This window comes from Fundulus heteroclitus, chromosome 12, assembly GCF_011125445.2.
Source record: "Fundulus heteroclitus isolate FHET01 chromosome 12, MU-UCD_Fhet_4.1, whole genome shotgun sequence".
In the NCBI taxonomy this organism is placed as follows: Eukaryota; Metazoa; Chordata; class Actinopteri; order Cyprinodontiformes; family Fundulidae; genus Fundulus; species Fundulus heteroclitus.
Window position 1 is genome coordinate 12,879,141 of NC_046372.1, and position 14,946 is coordinate 12,894,086.

Consider the following 14,946-nt stretch of genomic DNA (forward strand, 5'->3'; position numbering starts at 1 on the left):
ACCTGACTTAATAATTAGGTGTTGAAATATGTTGGTTCCGTCACAGAGGCGCAGGAAAATTGACGACATAACAACAAGCAATGATTTGCTGTTGGAGCAACCTAACGGTTTCAGGGTAAATCTGCAATGTTCAATGTAGATTAAAAAAAAACGTTCTGTTGCCTATTTTATTAGATTTATTTCATTAGTGAAAGTTTTAGTATCATAATGTCCCTTTTGCAATATACTATTTCTGCATGCTTTATTGTATCAGTGGTAAAGGATTTGTATACTGCAGCCACCAAAGAAACCAACGATACACTTTAATTAATAGTAATCTGGCCTTGGATAAATCTACCGATACTCTGATATTTTTCTGGTTCAGACCGTTTAATAGTATAGAATAAATATTTTTCTGTCTTCCCCCACTTTAAATGAATTTTAAAAATGGATTAACCACACGAATGTTAGGGTTCAACGACTGGGCACCAGATGTGCGGAAGTGTGACGACATGCAGGCTCCTCCTCCTCCAGCCAATAGAAACCGAGATGAAAACATCATTAATGAGTTTCAGTCCAATGCAGTCTTTTAAAGTCTGTTTTAAATCTTAGATTTTTTCTGGGGGAAAATGATTTAATGACATTCTCAACTGCTTAACATTTAAGGTGGTTACTCAATTTTATGAAATTAAAATATGATCTCGTGTTTTTGGTGTTGTTTTGAATATTGCTGCTGCGTGCCACAGCTCTCTCCTGACCTCGTGTGGCTGGTCTTGAAATTACATCTTCGTGTATTTCTACACTGCTGAAAAGCATGCATTGATATCCTCGAAATTAATTTAACAAAATTGTACTACTGATAATAATTCCTACATGTATCATATACTTTACATTTTATAATCTCAAAATGGTACAGGGCGGGGTGGGCTGGGTTGGGGAGAATTAAAGCAAGCATTAAAGGCAATAAGATTAAACACATAAAGTTATTCAAAAAACAAAAACGTATGTATTAATGACAACTATGTCTGTGAATAAGATAAGAGGCATTACATAAAAAAGTAACAGGTCTTAGTACTTAAAAATAATTATACAGAACTAGACCATAAGAAAATAACCTATGGAGTTTCACAAGGTTCAGTAGATTTATTATCTATCTAAATGATGTAGCAACTTCTATGCTAAAACCCCAACGTTTTGCAGATGCTACAGATTTCGTTTGTCCGCAGTTTGACATGAAGGATAAAAAAACTGCACAGCAACAAAAATCATGCAAAGAAACGTAATATATTACTGAACTGTAAAATATTTTAAATAGGATTAAATTGCGGGACAGTTGGTGATGTAACAAAAACCAGGTAGATAGTATTGAGATGAAATTTAAAATTCACATAGTATGTTTTACTACTAAAATAAAGTAAAACAAATAAATAAAAAAACACAAATCTACATTTCAAATGCAACATAATCAGTGTCCATCAATAAGCTTCAACAGTTATTTGGGTTTAACAGTTCTCAGTATGACACAAATAGCCTAATTAAAGTGAAGCCAGTGGTTGTTAACGATTAAATATTAATAACAAATTCCCAACAAAAAGCAACTGAGAAAATGAGAGACTTTAACATTGTGTCAACCGAATGCTGACTTAAACACCCAGCGACCTGCTCTAATAAGCCAGGGTAGGTTGCTTGGAGGGGCCACACTGTCAATGAAGCAACATTTAAACAGACAGATAGAAAAAACATGTGGATGATCAGAGCAGTTGAACACAGCAGCAGCTAACTAATAAAAAAATACTAAAAAAATAAAAGCAAAAGTTCTGAATTGTAACTGGATTGACAAAAATGTGTGTATGAAACACAGTCACAGAAACTGATTTATTTTTGCTATTTTGGAACTATAACTGCTTAAGCATCCAGCATAAGGTTCCACATCTTTACACACGCACCTTTCTTTGAAAGCTGCAACCCATCATGTGATTTAGACAACTAAGACAATTAAATGGCAATAAAGCTACAACAACAGGAAAAAAATATCTAAAATGTAATATGATCACTGTCCATTAATAATCTGGGATAACAGGCTGGAACATTGAGCAAATTAACCTAATAAAAATTATTATGCTGAAATATTAAAACAGGTTTAAACAAAAGGCACACCAAATTAAGAACAGACAGGGCACAAGTAAATATAATGTTGACTCAAAAATCCATCCAACTAAGCCTGGACTGGGATCTTGGAGGGGCCAAGCTGTCGGTGAAGCAACCTTTAGAGAGGCAGAAAAAGAGGAAGGGAAATGGTTAAGATCATCAGGCCATTCAGAGAAGACACACATGTAATACCAAGAGCAGACAATGAAAGTGGTAAAAAAAAAACTGCTTTCAGAAGGCTTTCAGTTTTACTGACAGTTCCCTCCTTTCTATTGTATTAATTTCTCAGATTTAGTTTGATCTTTTCCCTCATTTCAGTGTTAAACTTAGTAATAAAGTAATTTAAATTTTCCTTGCTTTCAGGTGCAGCAGCACTGTCCAATAAACAGCCTTGAATTCGTTAAACATGACCAGCAGCAGCAGCGGCTCACCTGTTTTTACAACAGGGTCTCCACACCGTGGAGAAGAGCGCCACTCTGAGCGCTTTGCACCCTCTCAGGTACAGAACGGGAGTCAGCGCAGCGTTGATCCTGGGCAGGATGCGAAGGGGGTCGGTGCCTTCGTTCCTAAAGGAGTAGCAGGTGGTGCCAATAAAGTTGCAGACGATAATGTGACAGAACAAGGGGATCCAGGCGACCAGGAAAAACCCAGCCACCAGCAGTATGAGGTACACCGAGGAGCGCTTGTTGTCCCTCTCCTCGGAGGGCGGCTCTCTGCCCAGCTGGAAGGTGGCGATGATGAACAGCCTGATGTTCAGGCCTATCATTATAACCACGACGAATATGTTCCCGATGAACGTACCGATGCTGGTGACCTTACTGGCGGTCCCTACCGGGACCAGGTTCTGCACAGCCACGATGAAGAAGGCATAGAACCAGTAGGCGAAGATGACCACCAGGGTCTTGTTTCTGGTCATGCGCAGGGCGTATTTAAAGGGGGACATTATGGCATGGTACCGGTCCGCCTGCGCGGCCAGGATGGCCATGAAGGACAGGCCCAGGAACGTGGGCGCGATGTAAAAGGTTCGGGTCGGGGACTGGTAATGGTCCTTCACATCGAGCGCACCGACGTAGTAATAGGAGACGCCGGTGCAGATGTCGCTGAGGCAGGTGCTCAGCATGTACATGAAGCGGTTCTCGCTGCGCAGCGCTCTGCTCAGAAGGATGGTGAGGAGCACGGACACGTTCAGGTAGATGATCGCTGCAGCCAAAGTGATGCTGAAAAGAAACACCAGCACGTTGCCGAAGCTCGTCAGAGGCAACACGGGAGACAAGACGTGGCTGGTGTTAGTCATAGGTGCAGAGGAAACGCCTCAGAGCCTCATGGCGCAGCAGACTGAGAGTATTGCAGCTGTACCTGTACAGCAGAGGGGCTTCCCTCTCACCTGGCTTATGTACACTCAGGAAGGTATTAGCCAGAGCGAGTTTAATTAATTCCCGAGTTTAATTAATTCCCTTGAACGCGTCTTGGTAAAAATAGACAGAGCAGCAACTAATTAGCGAAAGAGGTTCATGCTATTATTTAAACAAACATATGGATCTTTTATTATTATTCTCATACCTAAAATACAGCGCCTTGCAAAAGTATTCATATCCATCAAACCTTTACGTGTTTTATTGGCTCCATCTACAAATTTCTAGGTTATTTATTGGGTCTTTTTGGGGTAGACCAACACAAAATAGTGCAAACATCACCGGTCGCCCGCAGAATGTGAGGACCCGAGGCTGTGATTCTGACAGGCCGGTCTGCAGTACGCTGGCCCTGCAGGAAACTCTGCTGTCACCTTTCCTGCTCACCAATCTACACTGCAGACTTCTCCATCAAACCCCCCAGGTTGTCAACTTCAGGAGTTCTCAGATAAATGGTAAATGGTAAATGGACTGAACTTATATATATCTGCCATTGTCGGCCTCATCACAGGAGAGGCCAGCTCAGAGTACAGACAGTAGATACAGAACAGTATCCTGATCAATGCGGGGAAAATCAAGGAGCTGCGGGTGGAACATCCAGGGAACTAATATTGAGATGGTGGAATGCTATAAACACCTGGGTGTTCTTCCCAACAATAAACTGGACTGGAGTCACAAAAATTAAGTGCTTTATCTGAAGGGTCAGAGCAGACTGTACCTGCTGAGGAGGATGAGGTTTTTTGGAGTGCAAGGGAAGCTCATGTAGAGCTTTTTTGACTTTATGTTGGCACCGGCTTTTCTCTTCTATGGTGTGATTTGTTGGAGCTATAGCTTATCTACAGCTGTAAGGAAGCGGTTAGATAGGCTCTCCAGGAGGGCCAGCTCTGTCTTGGGATGCCCCGCCGACCTATTAATATAAATAGGGCTATAAACATGGATATAATTTGATATCTTACCAAACTAATAGCTCAAAAAACCCACATCTTCAATATTTGTAATAATAATAAACATTAATAATATGTATTGTCATTGCAACATACATACATTCCAATGAAATGTGTCCTTTGCACTTAACCCATCCCTTAGGGTGCAGTACCCTATATTATAAAATAATATATAAGGTAATGTATATGATATATTATCTCTTATTGATCTGTGAGGAATAGAGAAAGAATGACCAGCATGTATAACTTGATCCATGACTTTTCTCAATGCAAGGCATACAATTTGAGAAGATCTTATAGTCAGAACATAACAGAGTGATTGGTCTTTTTCTTCCCTTGTCCAAACTGAAGAAGAATTTAAAAGGGAGCATCTATTTTGGAGATATTTTGAATGTGAACAGACCAGAGCTCCCTGTGCTCTGAGCCCCAGCAGATCAGCCAGGACGGTTTATTCATTTATACTTTTGAGCGCCTAAAAGTGGAGTCACTGAAATTTTGAAGATCCACTATATCAGTCTCTAACTTTTCAATAGATTTTACCATGTCTCTCGTTACACTGTGTGTGTATTGATTACAGAATAGCTGAATTTTTGTTTTACCATTTCTCTGGATTAAACTGACATTTTCAATTTCCTCCAAAGAAAGGAAATGTCAGGTGTGTGGAGGTTGGACCGAAACGCAGACGAGAGCTCCGAGACGCATGTTGAAGAGGATGGTAGTTTATTAATAAATACAGGCTTACTACAGGATGACATGAACCAGGAACTCAACAGGGAAGCGACTAGAACAGGGTGAGGTGTCGGAAGAAGACAGAGCATCTGACAATTGGTGTTGGCTGGGCTGACGATACATATAGGAGAGGAAATGGGAGATATGGCAGGTGGCATTAATTACACAAGTGAGGAGAGTGAGATCTAATTAACAGAGGGAAAGGAGAGCAAATAACTGGCAGGAGCAGAAGGAGAACTGAATCTAACAGGGAACAAGATAATGGCCAGATATGGGAAAATATCGAACTAAACTAGTAAGTAATAAATGCTAACCAAAATAAGTTAATATGTGTTTTCATGATCAAAAATAACTTTTGACAATATTTCAGATATGACATCTTCAGTTTCAACAGAAGATTTTTTTGGAAGAAAGAATTGCTACTCCTGCCCCCAGTTAGGTTTTCTGACTCACAACAACATTCCCAACCCATTCAGTTCTCCAGTCATCTTCATTATCAACATTGCTATGAGTTTCTTGAGCAAACGTTAAGTCAAGTCAATGCCTTTCAATTTTAGAAAGTTCCTTACAGAAAGACCATTTTTTTGCACATTTCTTTCTCCGTTGATATTTAAAGATGAGTTGTTAGAGCTACTTGTAGCCAAACCAAAATTACCTATAGTAAAAAGAAAACACAGCACCTTGTTAGTTTTTTTTTTTTTAAATCTCTTGTGCATTATTTAAATTGAGCTCTAATTTTCTGCATCTGTTTTTGCACTTTATACAAGTCAGTCTGCCTGAGTCCATTTGCAGTCGTTTAATATTCTTCAATAACATCCCTTATTTCTTTGGTTACTTACAAAAAACTTATAATATGTTCAAGACTGTAGCCACTAGTTCTCTGACCATCAGGAAAAGAGGAGGTAGAAGACTCTCCATCACTATCAGAATCACAGAAAGCATCTGAGTCACTTTCATTTAGTGATTGGTACTTTGAAAATACTTACATCATTTGTGACCAATGCTTCCTTAACATCCTCTTCCTACAGCACTTTTCTTGTGAGGTCGTTTTAGCCTCCCTTTCCTCACACACTTCAACAGAAGTAAAGGCAACCTCACTGTTTTTCGTGTTTAGTTCACACTCTAAAACATTTGACTCCCTTTGCTCCCCTGCATTAACTGTTGATGCCCTTTCCAGTCCTGCAATATCTGCTCAAACTCCTTCTCCTGTATTATCTTTGGATTTTTCTTTCACCACCTTTTAACAACCATACTCTTTTTTTAACCTTTTTTATGGCTGTTATAGACTAAATGCCCTTCCTGACGCCCTGACTGCATCCAAAACACTTAAATAGCGTAATAAAATCCATCAACTGAAAAGTTTCTTTCTATGTTCAACTAAAGTTGATCGGAGAAGTCATGAAGGCCGTATTTGGGGTGTGAATGCTGCAGATTGAATGCACAACATAAAGAGATGTATACAACAAATGCTTCAGTATGTATTTGTTATGTCACTAAACATGTTTTAAAAAATGGTTGTAAAGTAGAAAAAAAAGAATCATCATTGACGATCAAAATCACCATCAACATGAGACGCACACACACAAAGAGAGGGAGAGAGATAGAGAGAGATAGAGAGAGAGAGGGAGAGAGAGAGAGAGTGAGAGAGTGAGAGAGAGAGGGAGAGAGGGAGAGACAAAGATTAGCCTGTAAACATCTGTTCATGATGGATCCCCTTCCCCTCTGGGGGTTCGTCTCAATCCAAACCACTGACTCTGTTCATCCTATAAAAATGGTGATGGCTGTTGCTTTCTTGGAGCGTCAGGATGCTCCCTAACACCACCATCCCTCTGTCGGTGGACTTCGACCGTCCTGAGGACTTCCTCATTTTCATCTTTCACATCCTGTTTGCCACCAGCGCCGTGCTTGTGGCCGGCTCGGTAGTTGTCGGGATCTCATCCAGCCGGTCCCTGCGAGGCCAGAACCGGTTCATCTTCATGCTGAACACCAGCATCAGTGACACTCTGACGGGCTTCTCTGTCTACTACCTGGGCCTCTTCGATGTACAGGAGGGATACCCGTCCAGGAACGGGACCTTCTACATTTTACCATCATTCCTCGGTGTTAATGTCCTTACCTTTCTTTTTGCTCAGTTTGACCGCTACCTTGCTGTGTGCCATCCTTTCTTTTACAACCGCTACATAACAAGGCCTGCTGTCATTTTAATGTGTGGGTTCTGCTGGCTCTACACCTACTTGATCCTGACGGTGCAGAACTTAGTGCCCATCTCAAAGGCAGCTCAGTTAAATGCATTCGGTGTGATGACCCTGCAGATTATAGTTTTCATTAAGGTGGTCATGACGGTCAAACTGTATATCATAGCTAGGGGACAGCTGGTGAGAGAGGCTCCCAGCGCAGACAGGGACAGCAAGAAGGAGTCTCTGCGCATCATTGTGTTTGTGGTCATATGTTTCCTGGCTCTGTGGGGTCCGTCCTTTGTTAACATCATCGTCAGGCAGCTGACTGGGAAGGGGCTCAGGTTCAGGAACGAAGCTACCAACCTGTTCGCCATCATGGCACGGATGAACGCCCTGGTCACACCGGCTGTGTATATCTGGGGCAGCCCGGCACTGCGGGGGGCCGTGTGGAGAGCAGTGTGGCGGAGGGTCTGCCCCCGGAGGAGGGGGAGGTAATGAGCTCTTTAACCAGAATCTGTTTTTTTTTTTTTTAAACTTGTTTCTGAAAACATACATTTAACACAGTGTAACTCATGCTCTTTTACAGAGTGGCCTTTAATGTGACCGGAGGGACCTTTAGGCAAGCACCTTTACCATCAAAAACATCATAAAGAAGATAGACTTAATTGCAAGTTTACAAGCTACGTTATTCAATCACTTATTAAATAACACGACTTCCCAAAAAACACCTTTTTTTATTCCTGTCAATACACCGAATGAAACGAAATGAACAATGCAACACTCTATATTTTTGTTAGGAAATATTTAGTATTTTTAAACTTGATTTTGCTGTTTTTAAAGGTACACAATCTTTTAAAACAACCTGTCTCTACAGTTGTGCCATTTTGCCATGTTTACAAGTTTATTTATTTGAAATCCAGTTTGACGTAATAATTTGAATATTTTTTACAGAAAGTTCAACTGTCTGAGGTTTTTGAAATGTTGAATTTTGAGAAGATGTTGAGTTACTGTGGCTTGCTTTGATGAAACTGAACTTAAAAGGAATGTTGCTTTAAAATGTTCTTGTCTTCATATTAGCCTTATTTCCTATGTTTTCAGATGGATAATCTTTATTTGTTAGATCTTGTTTTAGGCATTTCATCACCTGAGATCTAATCTTATTATTTTCTAAATTAACCTCTTTGTATAAGTAGTGTTAATTGTAAATTAACTGTTTCTAAAATGGACTGTTTCTAAAATATTGACAAAACTAAAAGTTGGCATTTTTAAACAAAATAAATGTGTTTCATAAAGTCCAGATTTTCAATTTTGTCTGGCAGACAAAATCAAGATTATCACATATTTTTTCTTTATTTTATGTAACAGATAATTGCAAATAATTTAATTTGCTAGACTTGAAAATAAGATAAACTCAAATGGAAATGTCTTGATAAAATGAATAAGACCGCAGCTTGGACAAAATGCTTGCTTACTATGTTTGTGAAGAACTGTGGATTTTAACTACCATGTATCCAATATAAAACAATATGTTTATAAGTGGAAAAAGCTTTAAACAACATTTGTGCTTTTCAGTTTTTGTAAGTGGATATTGGCATAAAGGGATGCCGGTTGACAGTGCTTCTGAAAAATGCACTTGTATCAAGAGAAAGCCTGCCCTCTTCTGTTAAATGTAGTGTAAACCATGTGGAAGAAAATAGTAGTTACGGTTTGATGTTGAGATCTCATCCATTGTGTTTAGTAAGAACCTTAAGGGGAAAAAAAATTACCTTCATGATGCAAAAAGGTGTATAAACACCCCTTGTGTAAAGCCAGTCATCTCACCCAGTTTTGCAATAATGGAAACCATAAGCATAGTAAATATATTGGGAATTTATTTAGCCTCACATTAAAAAAATCAGAGGAGCAAAGATTAGCACCCACATAAAATTAGTTACTCAACCCTTCATTAAAGTAGATCATTTTGCTCATCAAAAGTCCTCATAAGAACTTTTACAGATTACTATAAAGATTTTTTATAGCAAAAATCTCTTTAAGTTAGAAAAACTAAAACTAAAAACAGCCATAAATGGTAATAATAATCTGAATTCATTATTAACAAATACATAATTTTATAAGTATTTCTGCTGTTTCTAAAATGTTAGTTATTTTGAAATTAACGCATTAGCACTTCAGTTTATATCGCAATCTTTCGCTATAAATCATTCACTTTGTAAATAGTTAAACATTGCTTCAGCTTCAAGTTGTTTCTCATAAAACATGCAAGTGAATTGCGGCATTCTTAATTTTCAGTCTTGACCCAGTCAAACTTTCTCAAAATGTGTGCAAAATGACCCAAAACCTTAAAAGCCAAGTTCTATTATGAACTGTCAGCAGGCACCAGCAACCCCTGCGACCCCATGAGGGATTAGGCGGGTCAGAAAATGGATGGATGTATGGATGGATGAACTGTCTGCATTAAATAAAAACTTAATCAATTCAGAGGAGGATCATCATGAAGAGAGTATTAGTGTCTGGCTTTCTGGATGCAAGTTGTGGTTTCCAAACCACATGCTTCCTTAAAAAATAAAACAACCAACACCCATATAGACACATTAACGCTGAAAAAAAAAATGAGGATGAAAGAAATGTTTTTGTCTTGGTTGTTAAACGTTTGATAAGCCAAAACATCGACACCTGTTGGGTGCTTTGCAATAAAACTGTTGATTCAGTCAAAATTACGTCTGCCTGCTTCACTTTGACTGCTCTGAAAGGTGATTTTAAACAAAAATTGGATTATTCTATGGTTCAGGACCTTGGATAGCTCATTGGTGTTGTGGCATTTTCACTACTAAAATACCTTAGATAAGTTTAAGTCACCTAACGCAGGTTTGCATAGTTTCTAATATTTTTTAGCTCCAACTTCTGAAAAGTGTGGAGTGCATTTGTTTTTACCCTCTCACCTTGGACATGAGTACTTGTTTTTTTGCCACACATTATGTTTTGCATGTTGAACAACAAGTTTAGTCTAGATCTGAACTGACCAGAGCCACTCCTCCCGCGTGTTTGCTGTGTCCTCCACATAGCTTGTGATAAACAGCAGACAGGATTTCACATGGCTTTACTTTAACAATGGCTTTCTTCTTCCCACTCTACCATAACTGTAAGATTTGTAGAACTCACCATCAACTCACCATCAACCTGTCATGTTGACAGGTTCTCCAACTTGAGCTGTAGATCTCTGTAGATCCTATAGTATTATCATGGTCCATCCTTTGGCTGCTTTAATTAATGCACTCCATCCATGCCTGTCACTTTAGGGGGATACGGTTTCTTGGTAGGTTTGAAGTTGGGCCATATTCTATCCGTTTTCAGATAGGAGATTTAACAGGGCTGTAGTCCACAAATGCATCCAAGTTATTTCTGGTGTGTGCTCCTTGGTCTTCGTGGTGCTCTTTGTTCATCAATGTTCTCTGTCAAATCTCTGAGGCTTTCACACAGCAGCTGGATTAATACTGAGATTGAAATGCACATTAGTGGAATGTATAAATAAAAGTTTGAGATGTATGAATTCCTTTTGGGGCTTTCACTGTTTTTCTTTCTCGTTCTGAACAGCACACACTAACCTATTCTCTTATACTTTTGAAATATAAGTTTAAATATACTAGAATCTGAAATGTGGGCGATAACTTTTGCCACCTTTCTAGCAAAAGAAAGGTGTTCTGTGGGTGCATATACAGTATATATATATATATATATATATATATATATATATATATATATATATATATATATATATATATATAGGGAGAGAGAGAGAGAGAGATAGAACTTTCTACCCTGACCTACACTGAATGCATTTTACAACAACTGTACTAGTTTTTAGTCTCCTCCTTTATGCGTCAGCAATGATAACCATAAGAGTACGGCTTTAAAACATCGCAGATGTTCTGTTTTGGCAGCTGACCGTCTTTGAGCTGCACCCTCCCACAATGATCCTGGGAACTAACACAAGTTTTCTTTCTCTATGTGTTGACTTTGAGTCTCCAGGAGACTATCTTCTCTTCATTTTTCACATCATGGCTGGGGTCAGCACTGTGCTCGTGGCAGGCTCTGTGGTGTGCGGTATAATTGCCACCCGGACACTTTTAACACAGCACCGCTTTATTTTTATGCTGAACACCAGCATTTCTGACACACTGACTGGATGTGGCATTTTCTATCAGTTTCTGTTTGATGTCAAAGTGGGATTTCAGACTCAGGATTGGGCTTTTTACCTTATACCCACACTGCTGGGGGTTAACATCCTGACCTTTTTATTCGCACAGTTTGACCGATATTTTGCTGTTTGCCATCCGTACTTTTATGGTCGCTTTATCAACACAAAGGTTATCATCTGTGTGAATGCCTACAGCTGGGTGCACATGTATGGTCAGGGGCTGATCCAGTATATGTTGCCTAGATCTAAAATATCAACCTTCGCAGTTTAAATCAGAATAGGTTTGTTTTTTATCATTTTTACAAAAGTGTCCATGACTGTTAAGCTGCTCGTCGTGGCCAGATACCAACTTATGCGAGAGCCTCCAGGCCCGGAGAGAGACAGCAAGCAAGAGTCTTTGCTGGTCGTGATAGCAGTTGTTGTGTTTTTCCTGCTCTTCTGGGGTCCGAGCATGCTCTACACAGTTGTGGCCACGCTGAATGGAAGGTACGTTTTCTTCAGGAACGATGCACACCACCCTCTGAAAATCTTATCCAGGACCAACGCTCTGTGTACTCCGTCTCTGTACCTATGGGCAAGCCCTTCACTCAGAGCAGCCGTGTGGAAAACTGTGTGGAGGAAAATCTGCTGCTGCTGCTGCTGCTGCAAAACACACAAACGGTTGGTGTTTTCTGTGTTGGATTGAAACTTTAAACCTTAGAAATGATGTCCCTTTATTCAGAAGACAAAGGAAAGCTGCTGCTCTAGATGTTTACAACAGGAGAGAAATATTTGCTATAATTGCACCTGTGCTACAAACACTCTTTGTAATAACATGCTGGCGAATGTTCTCAGTCATGCAGGAAATAGAAAATCCATCCAAAAAGTTCAAAACACATTGAAATTGAAAAAAAAAGCTTTTCAGATAAAGACATGTCTTCAAATACAAGAACTGAAGTCCACTTGTTTTATTTTTTTTTTATCTTTTTTTTTAAGAATCTTGATATTGGTTCTTATTAAGCACAGACATGAATTAAATGAAACATTTCCAACAGGGCAAATCTGCGAGTTGCTATTGCTAATACTATTTACTACTCACAATAATACTGTTGTTTCTCTATTTTAGGTCTTTGAAAGTCACCAAAATGACAAGAAGGATCTCACCATGAGGTGTGTTTTAATGTTTCAGATGTTCAGTTTAGATGTACACCAAACAATCCCATTTCAAATAGCAGAATTTTAATTTTATTTTACATATTGTGGTTTAACTCTTGTCAGAAATAGACTAGAAAACAATGTTTCCCCCTTTCTTGCCATTTAAAAAAGTTAACTAAAAACTAATTTTACTAATTCTAGATTTTTAAACCTATTAATTGTTTTTTGTCTTGCAGGATTTGATTAATGACTGATGAATAAGTGTGATGAAACATCATCAGCAGAAGTGAAATCGTAAAGACTCCAAGCTAAAATTTAAAATAAATAAATAAATTAACACAACTTCTCCTAACTGAATACTGAAAAATTCATGGTCTTTGCCTTTTATGCTATAATAAAATTTGCCATTTAGCCAGTGAAATAAAACATTGAAAATAAGAATTTTCCTAAAGAAAAACAAAGAAAGGAATTGTGATAAGCGCTTGTTTTGTTGCTTTTAGAGAACTTTTACCTAAATATTGTTGTTATGTAGGTTTGCCAGTTTTTATGCAACAGCAAATGTTTTTCCAGATAAATTATGGGATTTAACTGAAACAGTAATTTAACATTTTTCTTATCTCCACTGAGAAAGGTTCTGGGGCCTCATGTATAAACCGTGTCTACACACACACAAGAAAAAAAGACATGTGATGTATAAAAAAACAACGTTTTAAGCTTAAAAACAATGATTTAAGCACAACTTGGCATGTATAAAAATTAACGTTGCATGAAAGTATATGGAAATCCACACAAAATTTTGACCTGCTGTGAAAATGTGCGACGGCAGCACATTTTTTTCAATCAAAATAGGAAAATAAGACAGTTAAAAACTGTTAAAATAGTTACAATTAATTAAAAGTAATAGAAAATAATTATAAAACAATTAAAAGTAACTCAAAAATAGAGTCAACCTCTCAGTATGTACAAAATGCTTCAAACAGGTGTGTTTTAAGAAGAGTCTTAAACTCTGAAACAGAGAAGGCCTGCCTGACATCCAAGGGCCGATTATTCCAGAACTGTGGAGTTGCTACAGCCATTTTAGCAGCTACATTTAGCCTCATGCAACAGCCTACACACCTCAAAACTGATGGAAAAAACTTCACTCAGATGGACACTGTAAATATTCCTCTGTTTTTGTCACATGTGGAGGTAAACGTGCATCAGTCTGTGCTCTGACAAGCATGAAATGCATGGAAATCATCTAAGCGGTTCTTTCATTCTCACTGAAAAAGAAAACGGGGTCGGATAAGCAGACCAATTCCCAGTCAGGTGTGATGATTCCTAAGATGGAGGGAATCACATATGTCCATAAATAGGTGCGTAAAGTTGTGTGTAATTGTAGAATGATGGCAGCGTTGGCCCAGCTGGTGGACATTGCCGAACTCAGGGGAGCGAGTTTTCAGAGATCCTAGCGGCCTGCTGGCACATGATGACGAGTGGCTAATTAGCTGGTTTTGCCCTTTTTGTAAAACTATTGGCTATATGGTGTGAAACGCTTAGCATGAGGATCTTGGGATTTAAATGGCAAGAAAGCCATGTTTTTTTTGTTGCTTTTTGTCACAGCGTGTTAGGGCTACTGCTTCCTCAAACATAAATAGGCCTAATTTAAGTGAAACGGTCAGATTAAAGATTTGTTGTAGTCGGGGCTGAAGATCATTTGATTACAGCTTGCTCGTTTAAACTATATTATTAAAAACAACAGTTACTTCTGCCTTTTTGTGACTGCTCACAGCTGCAAGAATGTTCTTCAATGACGCTTTAGCACTCTTCTTAAGAAAAAGTTATACTACAATTTCTTTGTCCAAATATTAATGAAGAGATCTATTTCAACCCAAATTTGCCATTTTGCTGATTTGTAATTTCATAAAGTTGTGTTGGAATTTTAGCTCAACCTTCTTGGATTTCGTACCCGTAAATAAATAATTTCATGTACGTATTTAACTATATTTTCAGTTTGTTTCTCAAAGGATCAAAGCCTTTTCGGTCAATTATTAAGATAAATTATCATAAAAAATGCTAAAATCCTATTTATACTTAATGCTTAAGTATGCTCTAAAGATTTAACATTACGGCCTGTTTTATTTGATTGGTTTTGAAATTCCCGTTGAGCCAGTTGACTTTTCTGAAGGCTCTGGTTCAAATCACCTCTTTGCTCATTCCCGCCTCCATTTCATACCAGCGCAGCCCAGTTT

At 38.6% G+C, this 14,946-nt stretch overlaps 2 protein-coding genes and 1 pseudogene across 2 annotated transcripts; 2 read left to right on the plus strand and 1 right to left on the minus strand.

Annotated features, from left to right (window-relative positions):
- Positions 1 to 1,227: 1,227 nt before the first annotated feature.
- Positions 1,228 to 3,546, minus strand: LOC105928360 (melanocyte-stimulating hormone receptor-like). Its single transcript, XM_021318072.2, has 2 exons — positions 2,559 to 3,546; positions 1,228 to 2,243 (listed from the first exon to the last, which is right to left on the minus strand). Exons 1-2 carry the CDS (start codon positions 3,419 to 3,421, stop codon positions 2,195 to 2,197), a joined length of 912 nt encoding a protein of 303 aa, XP_021173747.2. The 5' UTR covers positions 3,422 to 3,546; the 3' UTR covers positions 1,228 to 2,194.
- Positions 3,547 to 6,898: 3,352 nt separating this feature from the next.
- LOC105928343 lies at positions 6,899 to 10,876 on the plus strand. Its single transcript, XM_036143983.1, has 2 exons — positions 6,899 to 7,877; positions 7,973 to 10,876. The coding sequence occupies exons 1-2, from the start codon at positions 7,015 to 7,017 to the stop codon at positions 8,034 to 8,036; spliced, it is 927 nt and encodes a 308-aa protein (XP_035999876.1). The 5' UTR covers positions 6,899 to 7,014; the 3' UTR covers positions 8,037 to 10,876.
- Positions 10,877 to 11,345: 469 nt separating this feature from the next.
- On the plus strand, positions 11,346 to 12,336 carry LOC105928344 (annotated as a pseudogene).
- The last annotated feature ends 2,610 nt before the right edge of the window (positions 12,337 to 14,946 follow it).

Bases quoted from the DNA above. Each gene is read 5' to 3' on its own strand.
- LOC105928360 (XM_021318072.2), bottom strand. From the start codon at position 3,421: ATGACTAACACCAGCCACGTCTTGTCTCCCGTGTTGCCTCTGACGAGC. The intron at 2,244-2,558 runs GTGAGCCGCTGC...GCCTCTCTAAAG, and splicing joins AGACCCTGTTGTAAAAACAG to GTTGCTTCACCGACAGCTTG.
- LOC105928343 (XM_036143983.1), top strand. From the start codon at position 7,015: ATGCTCCCTAACACCACCATCCCTCTGTCGGTGGACTTCGACCGTCCT. The intron at 7,878-7,972 runs GTAATGAGCTCT...GCTCTTTTACAG, and splicing joins TGCCCCCGGAGGAGGGGGAG to AGTGGCCTTTAATGTGACCG.